Genomic DNA, 23,068 nt, shown 5'->3' with positions numbered 1-23,068 from the left:
TGACAACATCAGAACCTAGTGATTCTACACCTGCAAGACCTGAAAATACCAAGGCAGAAGAAAGAGAAATCAATCCTAAAAATGACTTTAAGAAGATGAAAGAGGCCCTTAAAGAAGAAATAAAAAATTCCCTTAAAGAGGAAATAAAAAATTCCCTTAAAGAGGAAATTAAAACCTCCATTAAAGAGGAAATAAAAATTTCCCTTAAAGAGGAAAAGAAAAACTCCATTAAAGAGGAAATGAAAAACTCTCTTAAAGAGGAAATAAAAAATTCCCTTAAAGAAATGGAAGAAAAAACAAACAAAAAATTGGAAGAAATCAAAGAAAGCCAAGAAAAAGTAATTAAACAGATGAAAGAAACATTCCAAGATCTGAAAAATGAAATTGAGACAATAATTAAACACAAGCTGAGGGTATGCTGGAAATAAAAATCCTGACTAAATGAACAGGAACTACAGAAACAAGCATAACCAACCGAATACAAGAGATGGAACAGAGAATCTCTGACACTGAAGACACAATAGAGAAAATAGATTCGTCAGTCAAAGAAAACACTAGACAAAAAAGTCGTAACACAAAACGTCCAAGAAATTTGGGACACCATGAAAAAACCAAACCTAAGAATAATAGGGATAGAAGAAGGAGAAGAATACCACTCAAAGGCACAGAAAATATATTCAACAAAATCATAGAAGAAAACTTTCCTAACCTAAAAAAGAAATACCTATGAAGATACAAGAAGCTTACAGAACACCGAATAGGCTGGATCCAAAAAAAAAATCCCCCTCGCCACATAATAATCAAAACACTAAACATACAGAACAAAGAAAAAATATTAAAAGCTGCAAAGGAAAAAGACCAAGTAACATATAAAGGCAAACCCATCAGGATAACACCAGACTTCTCAATAGAGACTATGAAAGCTAGAAGGTCCTGGACAAATCTTATGCAGACACTAAGAGACCACGGATGCCAACCCAGACTATTATACCCAGCAAAACTCTCAATCACCATAGGCGGAGTAAACAAAATATTCCAGGATAAAACCAGATTTAATGAATACCTGTCCACAAACCCAGCCCTACAGAAAGCACTAGAAGGAAAAATCCAACCCAAAGAAGCTAAACACACCCATGAAAACTCAGGCAATAGATAATCCCACACCAACAAACACCAAAGAAGGACAACACAACACGACCACAAAAAATAACAGGAATTAACAATCACTGGTCATTAATATCCATCAATATCAATGGTCTCAACTCACCTATAAAAAGACACAGACTAAAAGAATGGATAAGAAAACAGGATCCAGGCCGGGCGGTGGTGGCGCAAGCCTTTAATCCCAGCACTCGGGAGGCAGAGCCAGGCGGATCTCTGTGAGTTCGAGGCCAGCCTGGGCTACCAAGTGAGTTCCAGGAAAGGCGCAAAGCTACACAGAGAAACCCTGTCTCGAAAAACCAAAAAAAAAAAAAAAAGAGAGAGAAAAAAGAAAACAGGATCCATCCATCTGCTGCATACCAGAAACACACCTTAACTTCAAAGACAGACACAACCTCAGAGTAAAGGGCTAGGAAAAGGCTTTCCAAGCAAATGGACCTAGGAAACAAGCTGGTGTAGCTATCCTAATATCTAATAAAACAGACTTCAAACTAAAATCAATCAAAAGAGATCAGGATGGACATTACATATTTATCACAGGAAAAATCCACCAAGATGAAATCTCGATTCTGAACATTTATGCCCCAAATACAAAGGCACCCACATTCATAAAAGAAACATTACTAAAGCTTAAAACGCACATCAAACCCCACACATTAGTAGTGGGAGATTTCAACACACCACTCTCACAAAAAGACAGATCTACCAGACTGAAACTTAACAAAGAAATAAAGGAACTAACAGATGTTATGACTCAAATGGACTTAATAGATATCTACAGAACATTCCATCCTAACACAAAAGAATATACCTTCTTCTCAACACCCCATGGAATCTTCTCAAAAATTGACCACATGCTTAGTCACAAAACAAGTCTCAACAGATACAAAAAAATTAGAATAACCTCCTGTATCTTATCGGACCACCGTGCCTTAAAGTTAGACTTCAACAACAACAAAAATTATAGAAAGCCTACAATCTCATGGAAACTGAATAACGCCCACCTGAAACATCAATGGGTCAAGGAAAAAATAAAGAAAGAAATTAAAGATTACCTAGAATTCAAGAAAATGAAAGTACAACATACCCAAACTTATGGGACACTATGAAAGCAGTGCTAAGAGGAAAATTCATAAAGAAGATGGAGAAATCCCATACCAATGAATTAGCAGCACAACTGAAAGCTCTAGAACAAAAAGAAACAAACTCACCTAGGAGAAATAGACGCCAGGAAATAATCAAATTGAGGGCTGAAATCAACAAAATAGAAACCAAAAGAACAATACAAAAAAAAAAATCAATGAAAGAAAGAGTTGGTTCTTTGAAAAAATCAACAACATAGACAAACCCCTAGCCAAATTAACCAAAAGGCAAAAAGAGATCACACAAATTAACAAAATCAGAAATGAAAAGGGAGACATAACAACAGACAACGAGGAAATCCAGAGAATCATCAAGTCATACTTCAAAAACCTGTACTCCACAAAAATGGAAAATCTGGAAGAAATGGACAATTTTCTGGATAGGTACCACATACCAAAATTAAATCAAGACCAGATAAACCATTTAAATAGACCAATAACCCCTAAAGAAATAGAAACAGTCATCAAAAGTCTCCCAACCAAAAAAAGCCCAGGAACAGATGGTTTCAGTGCAGAATTCTACCAGACTTTCAAAGAAGAACTAATACCAATACTCTTCAAATTGTTCCACAATAGAAACAGAAGGAACACTACCAAACTCTTTTTATGAGGCTACAATTACCCTGATACCCAAACCACACAAAGATGCAACAAAGAAAGAGAATTACAGACCAATCTCCCTCATGAACATTGATGCAAAAATATTCAACAAAATATTGGCAAAACAAATCCAAGAATACATCAAAAAAATTATCCATCATGACCAAGTAGGTTTCATCCCAGGGGCACAAGGATGGTTCAACATACGAAAATCTGTCAATGGAATACACCATATAAACAAACTGAAAGGAAAAAAAAAAAACCACATGATCATCTCATTAGATGCTGAAAAAGCCTTTGACAAAATCCAACACCCCTTCATGATAAAGGTCTTAGAGATCAGGAATACAAGGAACATTCCTAAACATAATAAAGGTAATTTACATTAAGCCAACAGCCACCATCAAATTAAACGGAGAGAAACTCAAAGCAATACCACTAAAATCAGGAACAAGACAAGGCTGTCCATTCTCCCCATATTTATTCAATATAGTACTAGAAGTTCTAGCTAGAGCAATAAGACAACAAAAGGAGATCAAAGGGATACAAATTGGAAAGGAAAAAGTCAAACTCTCACTATTTGCAGATGATATGATAGTATACATAAGTGACCCCAAAAACTCTACCAGGGAACTCCTACAGCTGATAAACTCCTTCAGTAAAGTGGCAGGATACAAGATCAACTCAAAAAAATCAGTAGCCCTCCTATACACAAATGATAAAAGGGCTGAGAAAGAAGTCAGAGAAACATCACCCTTTACAATAGCCACAAATAATATAAAATACCCTGGGATAACACTAACTAAACAAGTGAAGGACCTTTTTGATAAGAACTTTAAATCTCTAAAAAAAGAAACTGAAGGGATCTCCCAAGCTCATGGATAGGTAGGATTAACATAGTAAAAATGGCAATCTTACCAAAAGCAATCTACAGATTCAATGCAATCCCCATCAAAATCCCAACACAATTCTTCACAGACTTGGAAAGAAAAATACTCAACTTCATATGGAAAAACAAAAGACCCAGGATAGCTAAAAGAATCCTGTATGAAAAAGCAACCTCTGGAGGCATCACCATCCCTGACCTCAAGCTCTACTATAAAGCTATAGTAATAAAAACAGCTTGGTACTAGTATAAAAACCGACATACAGACCAATGGAATCGAATTGAAGACCCTGACATTAATCCATGCACATATGAACACCTGGTTTTTGACAAAGAAGCCAAAACTATACAATGGAAAAAAGAAAGTATCTTCAACAAATGGTGCTGGCATAACTGGATGTCAATATGTAAAAGATTACAAATAGATCCATATCTGTCACCATGCACAAAACTCAAGTCCAAGTGGATCAAAGACCTGAACATAAATCCAGTTACACTAAACTTAATAGAAAAGAAAGTAGAAGCACTCTTGAACGCATTGACACCGGAGACCATTCCTAAATAAAACACAACAGCACAGACCCTGAGCACAACAATTAATAAATGGACCTCTTGAAACTGAGAAGCTTTTGCAGGACAAAAGACACAGTCAATAAGACAAAAAGACAGCCAACAGAATGGGAAAAGATCTTCACCAACCCCACATCTGACAGAGGATTGATCTCCACAGTATATAAAGAACTCAAGAAACTAGACATCAAAATACTGAACAATCCACTTAAAAAATGGGCTAAAGAGCTAAACAGAGAATTCACAAAACAAGAATCACAAATGGCTGAAAGACATTTAAAGAAATGCTCAACATCCTTAATCATCAGAGAAATGCAAATCAAAACGACTCTGAGATACCACCTTACACCTGTCAGAATGGCTATGATCAAAAACACCAATGACAGTCATTGTTGGAGAGGATGTGGAGCAAAGGGAACACTCCTCCACTGTTGGTGGGAATGCAAGCTTGTACAACCACTGTGGAAATCAGTATAGCAGTTTCTTAGAAAATTAGGAATCGAACTACCTCAAGACCCAACCATCCCTTGGGCATATACCCAAGGAATGCTGATTTATACCACAAAGATACATGCTCAACTATGTTCATAACAGCACTATTTGTAATAGCCAGAACCTGGAAACAACCTAGATGCCCGTCAACTGAAAAATGGATTAAGAAAATGTGGTACATATACACAATGGAGTACTACTCAGCAGAGAAAAACAGTGACAGCATGAAATTTGCAGGCAAATGGATGGAACTAGAAAAAATCATCCGGAGTGAGGTAACCCAAACCCAGAAGGACAAACATGGTATGTACTCACTCATAAGTGGATTCTAAATATAAAGTAAAGAACAATCAGACTACAACCCACAGAACCATGGAGGCTATTTATAGCATGGGGGACCCTAGGATGACTATGGGTATAATAAGTTTTGGTTTTACTCAATTACTGAGCAAGCCTCAATGAAACATTTCACTATTAAGATTAGACATTATACTGTATCAAGCTGATAATAGAAAAATTAATTTAAAAAAACAAAAGAAAAAAACATACTTGGGGGACCTAAGGACTCATCATTCCTCTCCACATTCTATTCTTTCCCTTGTTTTATGTATTTTAAAATTTTTATTGGTGGATTCTGCTGGAGTATCCACTGCAGATAAACACTGGAGGGCTCCTGTTGCAAATCACCCTCTGAAGCAATGGAAGGATCTTTCTACTGATACTTGGCGGAGACCCGATCTGGTATTGGTGTGGGCCAGGGGTTCTGTTTATATCTTTCCTCAGGACAATGAGGTTCCTCTTTGGATTCCTGAGCGCTTAGTGAGCCGTATGGCTGCTGATCAAGCACAACATGGCAGAGACCTACTGGGCCTTCATGAGAAACTCTCCCCTTCTGATGCCAAGGGGGATTGAGAGCCCAATATGGCCAGCTTTGGCAAGCATTAACATAAGCCTAGGAACTGTAGCCATGCAGTTGGATTCTCCAGAAGGTAATGTATGGTAACTGCTTTTTCAAGTATGTTTGAGAACATGTCACCCAGACACCTTGGAGATTAAGGATAACCCTGTTATCCATTTGTTAACAGTTGCATGCCAGCTAAGCCTTTTCATTTTCAAAATCCTCTTCAAGCTGGTGTAGTACCTACTTTTCAGGAGTGGATCTGTGCAACATTTATTGGCCTCCTGAAATTCATCTAGCCCCCTTTGAAGATACCTTAAAATTTATGAGCCTAAATGTAGCCATTATAAGACCATTAGTTATGCTCCTTGTGAGCTGCCTGTTTTTTCTTTATAGTTCTTAGTTGTTCTTTTGCAGAGCTGCCAGATTAAGTGATTCTGGGATCAAGAAAAATGGGCCTTGGCAGTTCGTGTTCCTGGAGTTGTATCCACGCCAGTGGATACCCACACACTCCAGAAGAGAATTTGACATTGCTATTGCCATTGTTGCTGTTATAGCAGAGGCAGCCACCGCTGCTACTGTTTCTGGGATTACCATTTCATAATTGCTTACTACAGCTAGCACAGTGGAGACCCTGGCAGCAAAAGTAGCTACCACAGTTAATTAATCTTTCATTCTATTGGGCATGATAAATTTAATTCAATAGTTATATACATTTTGATTGGCTTTGAAAATTATAAATTTATAAACTCAAGTTCCATTTGCTTTTGGGATACCATCTGACAAGGACTCCAGTTTGCAGTAAGGCTCGTTAAGAAAGGGAATGGCTCAGTTGCCGTTAGCCTACTGGCTATAGGTTGGTTAGGACTTCTGTTGGTCTTTTCTATGTCGAACACACAGATTGCAAGCCCAGCGCCACCTTGAGATCTTTGGCAGCAGTTAACTCTGCAGCTCACACAAAATTGAGCCTGTATGATAATGAGTATTCAGAGACGGGTAATGCCTGGGGGGCGCTCACCAACCTAAGACAGAGCGCCTGTGTGGCCTGGGCAGGCATCTCCATGACGGGTAAGGTGACCTGCTGCCATCCCATGCAACCTAAGTCAGAAGCTCATTTTTTAGTAAAAGGGGACCTGTAGGGTCCTGGCCCCTGTTTTGGGTAACTGTTGCCTTGCTTGCTGACCTTGACCTTGATATCCTCCCTATGCTAATTCCCTCCCGGGTTTTACCCTCCTGAATGCTTAAAGGAAGTTCTTTGTCTGTGTATCCTGCATTATTATCCTGTGTATTAACAGCTTAGATGCAAGATTGTAAAACATCAATAGCAAATTTCTGCCCCCCCCCAACGCGGTTCTCCCATTGTGCTATAATCCTGTATTTAAGAACTCCTCCCTCCTTCAATAAACGGCATTCGGCATTAAAATAATAATAATAAGTTAATTGATTAATTAATTAATTTAAAAAAGTTAAAACTAAAAGAAAACTCTTTTAAAAAACATATAGAGCCAGGTGGTGGTGGCACATGCCTTTAATCCCAGCACTCTGGAGGCAGAGGCAGGCAGATCTCTGTGAGTTTGAGGCCAGCCTGGGCTACATAGTGAGTTGCAGGACAGGCACAAAGCTACACAGAGGCCGGGCGGTGGTGGCGCACGCCTTTAATCCCAGCACTCGGGAGGCAGAGGCAGGCGGATCTCTGTGAGTTCGAGGCCAGCCTGGGCTACCAAGTGAGCTCCAGGAAAGGTGCAAAAAGTACGCAGAGAAACCCTGTCTCGAAAAACCAAAAAAAAAAAAAAAAAAAAAAAAAAAAAAAAAGCTACACAGAGAATCCCTGTCTGGAAAACAAAACAAACAAACAAAAAAATCATATAGAAACACAATAGTGCCCTGATAGCCAAAACAAACCTAAATGAAAAGAACAATGCTGGAGGTATCACCATACTTGATTCCAAGTAATACTACAAAGTCATAGTGATAAAAACAGCATTGTACTGGCACACAGACACCTAGATCAATAGAATGAAAGACCCAGATACAAGGCCACACAACTATAGATACATGCTTTCTTTACAAAGATGCCAAAACACGTACTGTGCAAAGGACATCTTGAACAAATATTACTAGTAGAAATCTCCATGTGGAAGAATGAAACTAAATCCTTATCTTTCAGCCTGCAAAAAAATCAACTCTAAATGGATCAAGAACCTTAATACATGGCCTGAAATTCTCATGTTGCATAAAGGAAAATGTATATTTTAATATATAGGCATAAGTAAGGATTTTCTGACTAGGACTCCATTTGCTCAGGAATTAAGGCCAATAATCAACAAATGGCACCTCCTGAAATTAAAAAGCTTTTATATAGAAAAAAAAAAACTGTCAATCAAATGAAGAGACTGCTGTGGAACAATCTTTTGGTAGACTATAAATATGTATCACCCTTACTGGTTGATAAAGAGCTGACTGGCCAATAGTTAGGCAGAAAAAAGTTAGGTGTGGCTTATGGTAGAAGAAGGTAGAGTTGCCAGGAGATGCAGAAGAAGCTGGAGATGAACATGCTAAACTGAGATGAGGTACGAAGCTACGTGGCACAACACCAGTAAAAATATGGGTTAATTTAAGGTGTAAGAGCTAGTCAGTAACAAGCCTAAGCTATTGTCCAAATATTCATAATTAATAAGTCTCTGTGCGGTTATTTTGGAGTGGCTAGCAGGACAGAACTATCTGGTGGTCCCAACAGAAAAACTCCATCTATAAGAGTTAGTCTATAGAAAAGTATCTACAAGAGATAGCCTACAGAGAGGAAGAATATACAAAAAATTCAAGAAACTAAACATCAAGAAAACTCTGGGCAGTGGTGGTGCACGTCTTTAATCCTAGCACTTGTGAGGCAGAGCCAGGCGGATCTCTGTGAGTTCAAGGCCAGCCTGGTCTACAGAGCGAGATCTAGGACAGGCACCAAAACTACATGGAAAAATCCTGTCTCAAAAAAACAAAAAAAAAAAAAAAAAAGAGAGAGAGAGAGAGATGGCTTAGGGGTTAAGAGCACTGGCTGCTCTTCCAGAGGTCCTGAGTTCAATTCCCAGCAACCACATGGTGACTCACAACCATCAGTAATGAGATCTGGTGCCCTCTTCTAGTCTGCAGGCATACATGCAGGCAGAATACTGTATACATAATTAATAAATAAATTTTTTTTAAAAAGGAAGAAAAAAAGAAACCCCGAAGAAAGGCCAGGAGAGGTTATTGTGAAAGTATATCCTCAGTTGCAGTGGAGATCCCAAGATACTGGGATTGAAGATGCCAGGAGAGATGACCACCAAGGATAGTGGCATGTGTGATGTAGAGCCAGCCTGAGCTAACTACACAAGCTATGTGTGCCACACATGGCAAAACTGGAGGAGTAGAACTACCCAAGCCTTTTGGAGCCTAGAAGATCATGAGTGATTTTAGATGATTTTGGATAATCAACTACAGGGGGTATTCACTACTGGGTTTTTGTTTTACTTTAATCTGATTATAACTATGTCCTAGTTCTTCCTTCTTGGAATTAAAAAAAAAAAAAATACAAAACTTGTTTCTGATTTTACAGAACCCACTGTTAAAAAGAGTCATTGAACTTAACAAGTGTCAAGATTTTTTAAAGATTGTGGGACTTTCCAAGTTGTATTTCTATGTGTAAAGTAAATACAATGTGAAAGTGGAGTACAGGGAATATTAGAAGTTAAAGATTTAATTGGGAATATGGGTGTGGGGGAAAGGGAGAGGAGGTGGTAGGAGGTAGAATAACCAAAAAAGTAAAGGTATATGAAAAACTCTTATGGAAACCCACTACTTTGTAAGCTAATTCAACATCATAATTTTTGTTTGTTTGGTTTTTTTGTTGTTGTTGTTGTTTTTTTTTTTTTTTTTTTTTGAGACAGGGTTTCTCTGTGTAACCCTGAATGTCCTGGAACTCGCTCTGTAGACCAGGCTGGCCTTGAACTCAGAGGTCTGCCTGCCTTTGCCTCCCAAGTGCTGGGATTAAAGGTGTGTGCCACTACCTCCTGGGTAAGATCATAATTTTTTAAAAAGGAGTTTGAACATAGGTATAAACATGGATAGACATGGGTCATTAATTAAAAATCTCTGTGGTCATATATTGTGTACCCTAATAAAATTGGCCTGAAGATCAGAGAACAGAACAAACCACTAGATTAAACATAGATGCCAGGCAGCGGTGGCACACACCTTTAATCCTAGCACTGGGAGGCAAAGATCCATCTGGATCTCTGTGAGTTCAAAGCTACCCTGGATTACATGAGATTGATTCAGTCTAAGAGAAAAACAGAGCCAGGCAGTGGTGGCACACACCTTTAATCCCAGCACTTGAGATCTCATGCCTCTGCAACCAGTATTTGGGAAGCACATAACCCTTTAATCCCAGCACTAGGAAGGAAGTAATATGGCTGGGTGGAGAAAGGTATATAATACGTGAGGAGACAGGAACTAAAGACCTTTTCAGCTGAAGCCTTTTTTCGGCTGGACCCCTTTCAGCTGAGGACTCAGAGACATTCAGTCAGAGGATTTGTAGAGTTGGCCAGGTGAGAAGTAGCTGTGGCTTGTTCCTTTGTCTCTCTTATCTTGCAGCATTTACCCCAATATCTGGCTCCAGGGTTTGTTGTTTGTTTGTTTTTCGAGACAGGGTTTCTCTATATAGCTTTGCACCTTCCCTGGAACTCACTCTGTAGACCAGGCTGGCCTTGAACTCACAGAGATCCACCTGCCTCTGCCTCCCAAGTGCTGGGATTAAAGGCGTTGTGCCACTACCGCCTGGCAGCCCAGAGTTTTTTATTATAAGACCATTTTGAAATTTGAGCAACAAATCTCAGTACCAGATATGGGATGCCTCCCCATGAATTACTGGTCAAGAAAGCCCCAAAGGCCCCCAAAACAACACAAGCTATTGCCACTGCTCTTGGTTGTCAACCATACCAAGATGGTAAGACCCTACTGCTGAAGACACAACACCACAACACACTTTAGTTGCAGGACATAGAAAATTCCAATCAAGCTGGAATTGATCTGAAACTTCCTTCCTGCTGGCTAGATTTCATAGTGCTGGAACGTGTTGCTTTGCAGGCCACTGAGGGAAAAATATCATTAATGGCATTACCCAGCAGTTAACTTTGAAAGCTCCAATATAGACCCTTTAAGCAAGATTTACCAATGGATGCAATAGAGGCATGAAATGTACAGGGCTAACCAAATGCTTGAGGTCTGCTCCACTGGAATAAATTCATGCCTGGGTCTGTAAACCTGCACAAAATCCTATGACTTGGGAGGTCACAGGCCCTAGAGAAGAACCTACTTCTATTGTTTTGCTAATAGGTATGTTGTCAAACTGCCTTCTACTTATGTTTATACCCATAGATCAGGGCTGCTCTCAATCTTTACCAGAAAAATCTTTCTGTAGTGACTAACAGTTAATGAAGAAAGTAGCAAATGGTCAAAGTGCTAAAAAAAAAAAAAAAAAAAAATTGCAGCAAGTGCTCATTCTTAAATAGAACATCTAAACTATTCCCCTTGAATAAGAGCAGGGGTGGGGAGGAGTGCTGGGAAATGCCATCTTCTGGATGTGACATGGCCTGCACCATGAACTCACTGCACCTACTGCTACCCGCACAAGATAAAGCTAACAAGATCACCCAGCCTTCCAACAGGCAGCACTAATTCGACTCAGTAGGTTACCAAAAAATAAATAAATAAATAAATAACATAAAATGAGAAGGCGATCTGTTAGGAAGTACTAGAATTGGGGTAGATCTGGAGTAGATATGATGAAAATACATTGTATATACTTGTGAGGTTGTGAAATAATAAAAGATTTTTTTCTTTAAAAATTAAAAATATTTTTAGGCATTAGAGAGATAGACCAGCAGTTAAGAATATATACTGCTGCTGGGCATGGTGGAGCATGGCTTTAATCTCAGCACTAGAGAGGCTTCAGAAGCAGGTAAATCTCTGTGAGTTCAAGGCCAACCTGCTCTACAAAGCAGAGTTCCAGGACAGCTAGAACTCTGTGTAACAGAGAAACAAAACAAAACAAATACTGCTCTTTCAGAAGACCCGGGTCAGAAGGCTCACAACCACCTCTAACTACATCTCCAGGGGAAATCCAATGCCTTTGGCCACCTCAGGCACATGCAATCATGTACACAGACATTCTCATACACATAACTTAAAAATAATGAAAATGCGAGGAGATGGTAGCACATGCTTTAATCCTAGCTCTTGGGAGGCAGAAGCAGGTGGATCTCTGTGAGTTCAAGACCAGCCTGGTCTACAGAGCTAGTTTAGGACAGTCAAGGCTACACAAAGAAACCCTATCTCGAAAAACCAAAAAAGAAAAAAGAAAAAGAAAATTAATCTTTAAAAAGCCATTTAAAAAAAAAATCACCTCATCATAGTTGGTATCATTCAGATCCTCATCATCATCATCAGCAGCCTGATTTTTCTTCATCTGGTCCCCCACAGTTCTCTTCCCTGGTGGGGCATGACGATCATCCACAGGATCATTTGCATCCCGGGCAGGCCCAATGTCTGATCGGGTGGTGAAGCCAGTGGCACTGAAGGAAGCCCAAAGACATCATTATTTGAGTGACCCTGATCTGTAGGGGAAAAACCCATATCTGGAGTTCGTACATTCTATACAGATGCCAACAAACATCCATTAATACAACAATGATCCTATGCTCTCTTCTGATCATCATTTAGTAACATCACTTCTCATACTTCTGGGAACCTCCAAAGATTCTAGTACTTCATCTATTACTGGTCTTCTTTGTTTGCTGAACCTTTTAACCTACAATGAGTAGGTCAGAGATAGTTTTTCTTCACCACAAGGAGTCCCCATTTTTCCTCCACATCACTGTCAGGCCTTCATAAGTCTCTCCTCCTCCAGTTCTGGTCTCACATTTTCAATTGTCTGTTGAGCATGAACTCTCCACTTTCAACCAGAACCAAACTGATTTCCTCCTATATGTACTCAGCTGTTCCAGGATGATGAGCCATTAACAGCCATTCCATAAGAGACACTATACAATCATCTTTGTCTCCCTTGAGTTCTCTTCATCTTGTCTGTCCCCAAATACTACTGACAAATTGCTCCTCAAGACCACAATTCCTGCCACAGCTGGAAATCCATTTATTATCCCTGCCTCCAACCTACTCCTACTTCAACCCACAATCTGCCAAGTGATTCTTTTCAAAAATGTAGCTCAGCCAGGCAGTGGTAGCATATACCTTTAATATCAGCATTCAAGAGGCAGAGGCAGGCTGATCTCTGTGAGTTCAAGGCCAGCTTGATCTACAGAACAAGTTCCAGGGCAGCCAGGAGTACACAAAGAAACCCTGTCTCAAAAAACCAAAATCAAACAAACATAAAAGAAAAAAAGTAACTCATAAACTATGAGAGCTCTATCCTAAGCTAAGGTCCCCATAGCTTCCAGCTCCATTCTTCTTGCAGCAAATTCCTCTATTCTGGATTTCTTTCACTGGAATTGATCTTTTTCTTTTGCATTTGTTTACTTATGTGTATGTGTGTGAAGCTGTGTGTTTATACACACCACATGCATGCATGTGCCTGTGGAGATCAGAAGATACCAGAGCCCCTGGAACTACAAGCACCTGATGTGGGTGCTGGAAATGAAACTCAAGTCCTCTACAGTAAGTGCTCCTAATTGCTAAGCCATCTCTCTACTCCATTTTGTCTTTTTTAAAGAGGTTGGGCAAGGCGCTGGACTCAAACTCAGGGTTGTGGCATGGTACACTCAGCTACACCTCCAGCTGCCTTTTTACCCTGTTTGTTTATTTATTTATGTATTTAGTGTGTGTGACCTGACATATGTGTAGAGGTCAGAAGACAACTTCAGAGACTCAGTTTTCCTCTTCTACCACATGGATTCTGGGATCAAACGCAGACTTGACAGAGCCTTTACCCACCAAGCCACCTTGCCAATCTGCTACTTGCCTTTTTATGTGTCTACACCAAACCCCACTTTCTGTTTGTTTGTTTGTTTTTTGAGACAGGGTTTCTCTGTATAGTCTTGGCTGTCCTGGAACTTGCTCTGTAGACCAGGCTGGCCTCTGAGTCCTGGGATTAAAGGCATGTGCCACCACTGCCTCACACAAACTCCACTTTTCTTTACTTCTCCCAAATCTGACATTTCAAAATCCCTCTTTGCTACACTGCTGAATATCTATTGACTTCTATTCTCCTTTATATGTTATTTATACAAACAGCAAACCTCTTCTAGTAAATTCAGGTCATCTGACGATGGGTACGAATGCCCCCCTTCTAGAGAGACTTATGTCTAATCAAATGCATTTACCCAACACCTTATGGTTGGCAGGCATAAGCCATCCCTGTCCAGAGGGGTGAGCATTTTAACAGGTGACCTAACAGTCACACATCCTAGAAGGAAAAGATGCTTAAGGGAATAAAGGAGTAGCACACTCCCACTATACACATCAGACTCAAATGCTCCTTACAGCCGACTTGCTTATGCATATTACTTCGGACACCAAAACACTGAGGCTCAAACCCCTGTGTAATCCCCGAGATCTGTTTCATATCAGGGTGGCAGTCAGGCCTCATGTACCCGCTTATTCTGACAAAAAAGGCCGCTGTGTCTGACAGGCATTATGCCAAATTACGTAGTGCCTCCCGGACTATGTGGTGGTGAAGGTTAATCTTGTTTTTGTTTAGAGACAAGGTTTCTTTAGCCCTGGCTGTCCTGGAACTTGCCATGTAGCCCTAGCTGTCTTGAGATTCGCTACGTAGATCAGGCTGGTCTCTAACTCAAAGATACTAAGGCCTCTGCTGTACCCACACCACCCACACAGCGCACAGCCTCAATGATGGGATTAGAGACCTGCGCCACTACCCCCAGGCACTTTTGTTTTGTTTTGTTTCGAGACGCGATCTCTCTACGTAGCCCTAGTGGTCACTAGCATCGTTCTCAACTAGGCCTGGAGCGAGCTGCGTTCCAGAGCACTAGCCACCCGTCCTGGTACAAGTTTCGCCTACTGCCTTACCCCCGACCCAGCCCGGGTACGTAGCCGAGCGGCGCGGGCATGCCCAGGAACGGCTTCTTCTTCTTGTTCATGGCAGTGTTGTTGGCCGAGGCAGACAAATGTAGAGGAAAAGGTACGCGGGAAAAGGCGCAAGATCCTCCTGGTGTCGCAGCTGGAAGAGATGCAGCTACTACGTCGCCTGCGCCCCGGAAGTAGAGAGTGAGGTCGCGAAAAGCCCCGCCCACCCAGATCCTCGGGCGGAAGTTAAAGATGTGGGTTTGCAAAGCGTTTCCGGTGGCGGCTGCTTGGTGGGTGTGCTGTGAGAAGATGAGCATGCGTGCGCGCCCGCAAACCACTAACCCTTAATACCGCGGGCCGCGCAGGCGGGGCCAAGGGTCCGACGTTCTATTGCTGTGCCAGGAACAGTTCGCAGCCTGAGCCCAGCAGGCTTTTTCAGAAGCGTCCCGGTGCAGGCATGGCCGCGAACCCGTCCTAGCCTTAGAAGACTGATTCAGCGAACATGGCCAAGACTTCCGACTTGTCTAGCAGTACTGTGTGGCCACAGACAGTCGAGACTGCGTGCACCCTGCAACTGCTTCTCTGCGCGCTCAGTGTTCAAAGCCGGGACCTTCCCCCTTTCCGCGCCGTCCCACACCCGTGCGCCTTCTGAGAACAAGTGCGAGAACCTGCGTCACAAGCTTGGGAATGATTGTGTGCCCAGTGGCTAGAGTGGACGCGCACCACTGTACTCTACACGGATATTTTCTGCCTGTATGCAGCTCTACCTGCAAAACAATGCCAGTCCCACCTGTTGGGTAATAAGAGCCTCAGGTCATGAGTCAGGCTGTACTGGGCAATAACCCTAAGCTATAAAGAATTGCTTAGCCCCAGGAATTGTGGGCTCTACCTGCAGAAACAATATGCCAGGGGTATGGAAAACAACCCTGCCCCCAGTTAAATCACAAAAATAGCTGTAACTTGGTAGCTACTAAGTGTGTGGGTGGGTGTGGGTGTGTCCGTGTCCCAGCCCCTCTATATGCACTCCCCTTTCAACCGGTAGAAAGGTTGGGGTTGTTCAGTGTTTCAATAAAGCAGTTTCAACCTGTTGAGATAAAGTCTGCCTCTCTACCTCACTTTTCTTACACCACCCACACCTGGGGAGAGCACCAGGCTCTAGGACAGGCAAGAAAAACTGCAAGTTGCTGCGGCCTATACTCTATGCTGGACCAGGCCACCAGACTTGTGTTTTCAATGCCTTTCCATGGGGTATTGAAGCAAACAACCATTCTGGGCTCTCCAGACAAGGTTTTAGGGAGGAATAGGATTGAGTCTGAACACCGAACCCTTGGAAACTGAGCTTGATTCAGTGGCTCAACCGAGAGGCATAGTACTGCCTGGAGTTCAAAGCCTGTAGGCAAGAGTCAGCTAGTGTCTCTGGGAAGTGGGTCTGAGATAAGAGAATGCTTCAGTAAAGAATGAGCAAGTGGGACTGGAGATACAGCTCAGTGATTAAGAGTACTTCTCATTTTTTTTTTTTTTCCCCAGAGGACATAGGTTCACCCACATGGCAGCTCACAGTTGACCCTAACCCCAGTGCCAGGGGATCCGATGTCCGCTTCTGGGCACCAGGTATGAGAATGGTGTACAGACGTATACATTCGAGCAAAACATTCATAAAATTTAAAAAGGGGATGAATAAGTTAGTACACACGGGTATTTGGGAAAGATTGATCCGGCCCTTGGCTGGACAGGGTAAGTAAAAGGCCACAGGTGTGATTAGGACCCCCACCACTACCACACCGAGGGGATCGGCAGTTCCTCGCTTGCCAACTGCAAAGACCCTCCAGTACGTTGCAGGAGAGGCTGGTCCGCAGAGTCGCACCCAGGTGCGCAAGGACGCCTTTTGCCCTGGCGGACACCCTTAGCATACGCAGCCCCGCGCGCCGCCGATACACCTCCGAGCTCCCGGAGCGCGCCTTGCGCCCAGGGCTGGGCGGCAGGTGCTTTGCCGCGCAGACTCCCGGGCCGCGGGGACCGACTTGGGCTCGGCTGGCTCTGGCGGGTGGGGACGCGGTGCGCGTTGCCCATCGGCCGCACTGGCCCCCTGGTACGCCGCGAGGGGCGTGTACCCAAGCCGCGCACTGGCGGGCTCCATGTTCACCGAGCTGAGGTCAAAGCTGAGCCCCCCGCGAGCTCGCGCCGGGGCTGTGCGTACAGGCTTCGGGGAGCGCCCGGATGTGGACGGTGAGCTGGGATGGACCCAGGAGCAGGAATATCGTGGGCGGTGGGGTAGGAGCGGGAGGAGTACCGGGGCCCAAGGAGAGTACTGGGGCTGGACTCAGAGGGTTTCCGGGGGCGGCCACCGAGGGGAAGTCTTTGTCCAGCATTACGGGGCAGGAGGACTGGAAGGAGTGCGGCGATCAGTCTCAGGCCTTGGCTTGGGGTGGGGATGACTGGCAGAAGCTTCTTCACTAAGCTGACACCACACTCTGATCACCCTTTACTTCACACAGAGAAAATCCTCCCCAAGCCCTAACGTTGGGGCCGAGGCATATAATTCAGAGGTTGAGGTTGGGAAAGACAGACCCTGGCCCGGTGCCCAGAGGAAATAGGCGGGGCCTGGGCAGCCCTGGCAGGTGCAACTGGCTAGAGCTAAGATGTTGAACTGGTTTCCCCCTTATGAGGTGCATCCTAGCCCTAGTCCAGGGAAGGCCCTGCAAAGCCCTCAGACTAACTACAGTGCCTATTCCCTGGACCTTGCTCCTCACTTAGAATAAGTCTTAAAGTACTACAGGCTACCTCTGAGTGGTGGCCACACACTTCTTAAGCCCACCTTCTTTCTTCTTTGGCTTGCAGGCACACATAGAATTATCTGTCCGTATGCAGTGCTTATGGGTGCTTTCTATGTGCCAAGACCTGGGCGAGCCTTAGGAATCCAGACATAGGTCGTCCCCAGACTCATGTCAGCAGTAATTCCTGTAAATGACTCTAAAACTAACTTAATAAGTGCAATGAATTAGTGGGGGAAGAAGGTCCCCAGTACAACTGTACTGACCAGTCCATTCCTACCTGACACCCTATTCACACTGGTTGTTCTGAGGTAGGCCCTGCAGAAGCCACACAGAAGGGAAATCAAGCATGTGTCAGGGAAGTTCCTGTTGTCAGCTTCCCCAAAGTGGTTTTTTTTTTTTGGTCTTTTGAGACAGGGTTTCTCTGTGTAGCTTTGGAGCCTGTCCTGGAATTTGCTTTGTAGACCAGGCTGGCCTCAAACTCACAGAGATTCACTTGCCTCTGCCTCCTGAGGGCTGAGATTAAAGGCATGCATTACTACTGCCTGGCCAAGTTCAAACTTTTTGTCAATGAATCATACTTAGTGACTATTGAAGACATAGATGTGTGTATACACTCTGGTCTTGAATGACATGTGGGAGGCTTATGTGCCAGCCCAAGGCAAGGGCAAAGCAAGTCAAGGCAGCCCTGAAGACGGCTCCCCTGACCTGACTATAGGGAGGTGCATCCTCCAATCTAAGCACACTTGGGGGTAGAGTGTGAGCTATCAGCTGATAAAGGCATGTCTACTTTATCTTCTGAAAGAAGTCTTCAAGATAACTCTTGAAAATTACCCACTCCTTGGTAGAAAGAAGATTTACTTTTCAGGAAGTGGTTCACAAGGGAGGAGCCTGCCCCTAACCACTCTGACTAGGAATCCCTGCATACAGCCACTGCCCATTTCAGCTTCTGCCAGACCCTCCTAGAACACACAGTATCAGCTGAGAACATACCCTGCCACCTGCCTCGGACACCAGGCACCAGCCTCACCTGGCATGACTCCCGTAGCCAGAGGGCATCCAGCAGCAGGCCAGTCAAGCTTCTTCAGCAACCAGGCTCAGAGACCCCCCAGGTACCTACCCTGCCTAATCTTAGCCCTTGCCTTCAATTTTTATGGCCTTCATTCTACTGACCTTACCTCCCTACCTGCAGGCTCGGCTGTATTCTGATCACTATGGCTTGTACCATACAAGCCCTTCACTGGGCGGCCTGACAAGGCCAGTGGTCTTGTGGAGCCAGCAGGACGTTTGCAAGTGGCTCAAGAAGCATTGTCCTCACAACTACCTCGTCTATGTCGAGGCCTTCTCCCAGCATGCCATCACTGGTATGGTTGGTCATGGGTTAGGGAGGACCAGGATGCTCAAGAGAGCCTCCACCTCACTCAGTCAGCCTTGTCTTCACTTGTATCCTCCAGAGTGAGCCTCCTTTCTGTACCTCTGCTGTTTGTGTCTCTCCCTCTCTGCCTCTCCCAGTCTCTCTGCTCTGTCTTTTGATGTTTCTTTGATTGGCCTCTATCTTTTGATCAATCTTGTCTTTCTCTGCCTTTCTCCCTTTAAAAATCCCTACTCTACTTTCTTAGTCTTTGGTGGGTTGTTGGTTTGTTTTTGGAGAGTCTTATTATGTGGCCTATCTACTTTGCCTCACTGCCTTCTTCCTTCTCTCTCCCTAGGCCGAGCCCTGCTTCGACTGAATGCAGATAAGCTGCAGAGAATGGGGTTGACCCAAGAGGCCCAGAGGCAGGAGGTGCTGCAGCAGGTACTGCACCTGCAGGTGCGCGAGGAGGGGCGGAGCCTGCAGCTGCTCAGCCAAGGTTAGTAGCAGGGACCTAGAGTACCAGGTTAGGGGAAGGGACTAGGCTGAGGGTGTAAGATGACTATTCTGACCATAGAAGAGTGGCTGGGGCATCTGGTAAGGACCATCCTGGGGTGTGTAAAAATCCAACTCTCCCTCCTATCCATCCTACAGCTTCCTTCGGAAACATGTCCTAGCTGCTGCTTAGACTTGGACCCCAGACCCCAACACTGTGACCAGAGCCCACAGCCAAGGATGAGGCAGAGCTGGCCCTACAGCCCCTTTGGATCCTAGTGGCTAAACCTAGCCCAGTGAACAGGGAGGGGCAGGACTACCACCTCCAGGTTCCTCTGGAGAGGCACTATAGGTTCTGCCCTGTGGCTGGGTGGGTGGTCGCTGCCTGCTTGAAGACCCTTCTTCTGGGATCCAAGCCCAGGTCCACCCCCTGGTGCTGCTGGCAGCAAACAGGGCAGCTGCCTGGAGTGAGAGTGGGGTTTGAATGTCCCCAGACTCCCAGGGAGTCTGTTTATTTATGCTCCCTCCAACATGTGACCATCCCCCATCTTCTGAGTCATGAGTTCCCTCCCCCCCTTAAGTCTTTTAATTCTCTTTTCCCCAGGCACCTCCAGGTCAGCTACACAGCGGGACAAGCTTGCTTGGCTCTCTTTCTGGTGTATCCCTTCCCTAACCCTCTCAGAGTACAGCAGGTTCAACCTGTTGTCCACAGTGATGGTCATCAGCCCAGCTAGGTATCAGGCCATGTGCTTCACTCAGTGGTTACAAAACTTCAGCTTACCCTATCCACTCATGTGATCTGAAGTTGAAAGGGGTCCAAGATGCTCAAGCTCCAAAGCTAGTATGTGGCACAACACGGACTCCAGTGCTGCACAGGCAACTCCATGCACAGCCCACCAGTTCAGCAATGTTCTCAACCTTACCTTTGAAGAAGTCTTGCTCTTAAGCATCTTCCCTATTCCCTGGCTCTTAGAGACCATCTTGAAGAAACGTGTGTGTGTGTGTGTGTGTGTGTGTGTGTGTGTGTGTGTGTGTGTGTGTGTACACCTCTGTGGCTCTCCCAAGAAAATATGTATTTATAATTTTTCCAAGAAAATTATGTAGGGCTGTTCCTCTCATGTGTCACCAGATACCTGAACAACCCTCCCTTGGGTATTTGTGGGCTGGTGCTGCCAAGAAGGACAGTGAGGATGCCCCTGGCAGCTCACTCGCACTCTGCCCTCTACTAACTTTCCCAGGGACTCTAAAATCTCAGGGACAGTTGAGGCTCAGCCTCCAGTCCCCTCTGTGTGCCAGAAGCTGGCCTCAATTCAAGGTTGCTCATTACAGTTAATTTGGGCCACTGACCTGGCATCTCCCATCCTGTATGCCCTCTACCCATGGAAGGACCACATTGTTGTGTCTGCCTGCCTTTAGAGTTCCCCAGTCCTTGTTCCTGCAACCAGAGGGCTCTCTCAGCCTCCTTTCTCTCCCCTCTGTCTTTTCTACCCTATGCTCCTGTCCTGTCTTCCTTGGTTTTTGGTCACTTTTTTATACTCTGACCAGAAAAAAAAAAAAAAAATCAGAAATAAATCTGGTTCTCAAATGCCACCAGTGTTGGATCTCTGAGGAGCAAAGGGGTGTTTAGGACAATGTCTACAGGTAGAACCACTAGAGGGCAATAGTGTTACATTCTGGAGACACTACTTGGTAACTCCAAGACCCCAGGGCAAACAAGATCTTAGGTAGAGATCCTGAGGATGTTACCCCAGTTGGGACACAAGAGCCCTGACATACTCAGAACAACAGCTTAGGTACATGGAATGAGGCTGTCTGGAGCTGCTCTAACAATGGATTCCTTTGGTTCATGGTCTGGGAGTATAGCTCAATAATATTGAACATGGTTTGTGACCCTGAGCTAGGTTTGATCCTCAGCACAGAGACAGAAACAGAGGTCCTCTAAAAGTAGAGAAGAATCCTTATCTATTTTACTTGCTTAATGGCCAGTATATTCCTGGGCTCAAGGCTACATCATTAATCTATTTCTGTGATCATTCTCTTCTGGCTCTTACATATCTCCTTTATATTTAGAGTCCATTTGGGTGATCCAGATAGATCTCAAGAACTTTAGTCATATCTACAAAGACCTGTTTTTCCAAATAAAATATCACTGCAGGTTCAGGAATTTATCTGTTGGGGCTCACTTTTCAGCCAGGCTCTGACATACATAGCTCATGAAGCACACACCCTGAACATAGCAATCAGACATACAAATAGGAACACAGGGCCATAAGCCACAAACACAGTGATACCACAACACACAGACATGCCTGACTACATACAAACACACTTGCATATTTGACCAGACACAATGATACCTACAAAGATATATAACAACATCCCCATATGCACAGATATAATTACCCAAGCACATAAATACTAATGCACAATCTCCCACCACTAATACAAATACACAAGACATAGCATACTACATGGTGCACATAAGCACACTGCATTGCAAAATGACGACATCTAGACACACACAAAAGCCAGTTGCAGGGAGGTGGGACTAGAGAGATGACACAGTGGTTAGAAACACTTGCTGCTCTTGTAGAGTTGAGTTCCCAGCACCCACTCAGGCAGCTCACAACTACCGTAACTCCAGCTTCAGAGTATTCTGATGCCCTCTTCTGAACTCTATGCACATGCACACACACACACACACACACACACACACACACACACACAAATGTTTAAAAACTCAGCCCTTTTAAATCCTGACACAGTTACACGTGGATGTGCATAACCTGAATATCCTACACATCCTACACGCCCTAACATCTAGTTACCTGAATACTGACACACAGGCAAGCATCAATCTTACCTAGAACAGGACATGCAGGTATGCCAAGACATTGTGATGCCTACACATGTCTGCCACCTGACACACATGGTCACTTAGACACACACCAACCTGTGGGCACTGGCATATCACACTTGTGAACACTCAGATTTATATAGGGAAAGCTGATGACCTTGCGTGTACCTCAGTCTGCACACTGACCCCTACCAACATTCTGGTGTTCCACACCCTGGTGGAATGGCAAGAGGTGTCAAGCGCCTTTAATCCCAACATGTGGGAGGCAGAATCAGGTAGATCTCTGAGTTTGATGCCAGCCTTGTCTACAAAGTGAGTTCCAGGCTAGCCAGAGGCTACACAGTGAGACCCTGTTTCAGAAAACAGAGAGGGGCCCAGGATGACAGTGGTTTCCAAATGAAAGCCCAATTTTCTTCTCTTCCCTCCCAAATGCTTAGCTCCTCACTAGGAGATGGAGGCTGTGAACAATCCCTGGGCCTCCTGTGGAGCTCCAGGCTCTTCAACTCTACCTCCTTGCCAGCCAGCTTCTCCTCCCCAGTCTGCCAAAAGAGAATTTATTCCTCTCTGCTTCATTCATTCCTAAATCCTGTGGGTTGGGATGTCATTACCCCCAGATCTGACACTAGCAGCCCAGGCTCTGGGCCAGAGAAGCTAGGTACTGGCCATTGGTCTAGGACCACTGTTCATAATGATGGGAGTTGATTCAATAGTAATTCCAATAAAGCCCAATAGTCTTACAGTGCTGGATTGACTAAGGTGACCACAGGGACAGT

At 44.1% G+C, this 23,068-nt stretch overlaps 2 protein-coding genes across 4 annotated transcripts in view; one reads left to right on the top strand and one right to left on the bottom strand.

Annotated features, from left to right (window-relative positions):
- Positions 1-15,032, bottom strand: part of Prpf6 (pre-mRNA processing factor 6) — an 87,819-nt gene extending 72,787 nt beyond the window's left edge. Inside the window, exons 1-2 of one of the 2 annotated variants that reach the window (XM_028885213.1) lie at positions 14,825-15,032; positions 12,186-12,354 (exon numbers count right to left, since the gene is read on the bottom strand). In XM_028885213.1, coding sequence (XP_028741046.1) covers positions 12,186-12,354; positions 14,825-14,895 — 240 coding nt within the window. In that variant the 5' untranslated portion in view covers positions 14,896-15,032. The remainder of the gene's footprint in view (positions 1-12,185; positions 12,355-14,824) is intronic. The other variant, XM_037205503.1, reaches the window with a different exon arrangement.
- Positions 15,033-16,757: 1,725 nt separating this feature from the next.
- Positions 16,758-21,691, top strand: Samd10 (sterile alpha motif domain containing 10). 2 transcript variants are annotated; one of them, XM_028885215.2, is made up of 5 exons: positions 16,758-17,047; positions 18,523-18,704; positions 18,785-18,956; positions 19,302-19,442; positions 19,598-21,691. In XM_028885215.2, the coding sequence occupies exons 1-5, from the start codon at positions 16,957-16,959 to the stop codon at positions 19,618-19,620; spliced, it is 609 nt and encodes a 202-aa protein (XP_028741048.1). In that variant the 5' UTR covers positions 16,758-16,956; the 3' UTR covers positions 19,621-21,691. The 2 variants fall into 2 exon arrangements, with proteins under 2 accessions (XP_028741048.1, XP_028741047.1); XM_028885214.2 differs by having other exon boundaries at positions 16,863-17,047; positions 20,043-21,691.
- Positions 21,692-23,068: the final 1,377 nt, after the last annotated feature.

Source organism: Peromyscus leucopus, chromosome 4, assembly GCF_004664715.2.
Source record: "Peromyscus leucopus breed LL Stock chromosome 4, UCI_PerLeu_2.1, whole genome shotgun sequence".
Classification (NCBI taxonomy): Eukaryota; Metazoa; Chordata; class Mammalia; order Rodentia; family Cricetidae; genus Peromyscus; species Peromyscus leucopus.
Note: the sequence above shows the minus strand (reverse complement) of the source record. Positions and strands in the feature narration are given on the sequence as shown.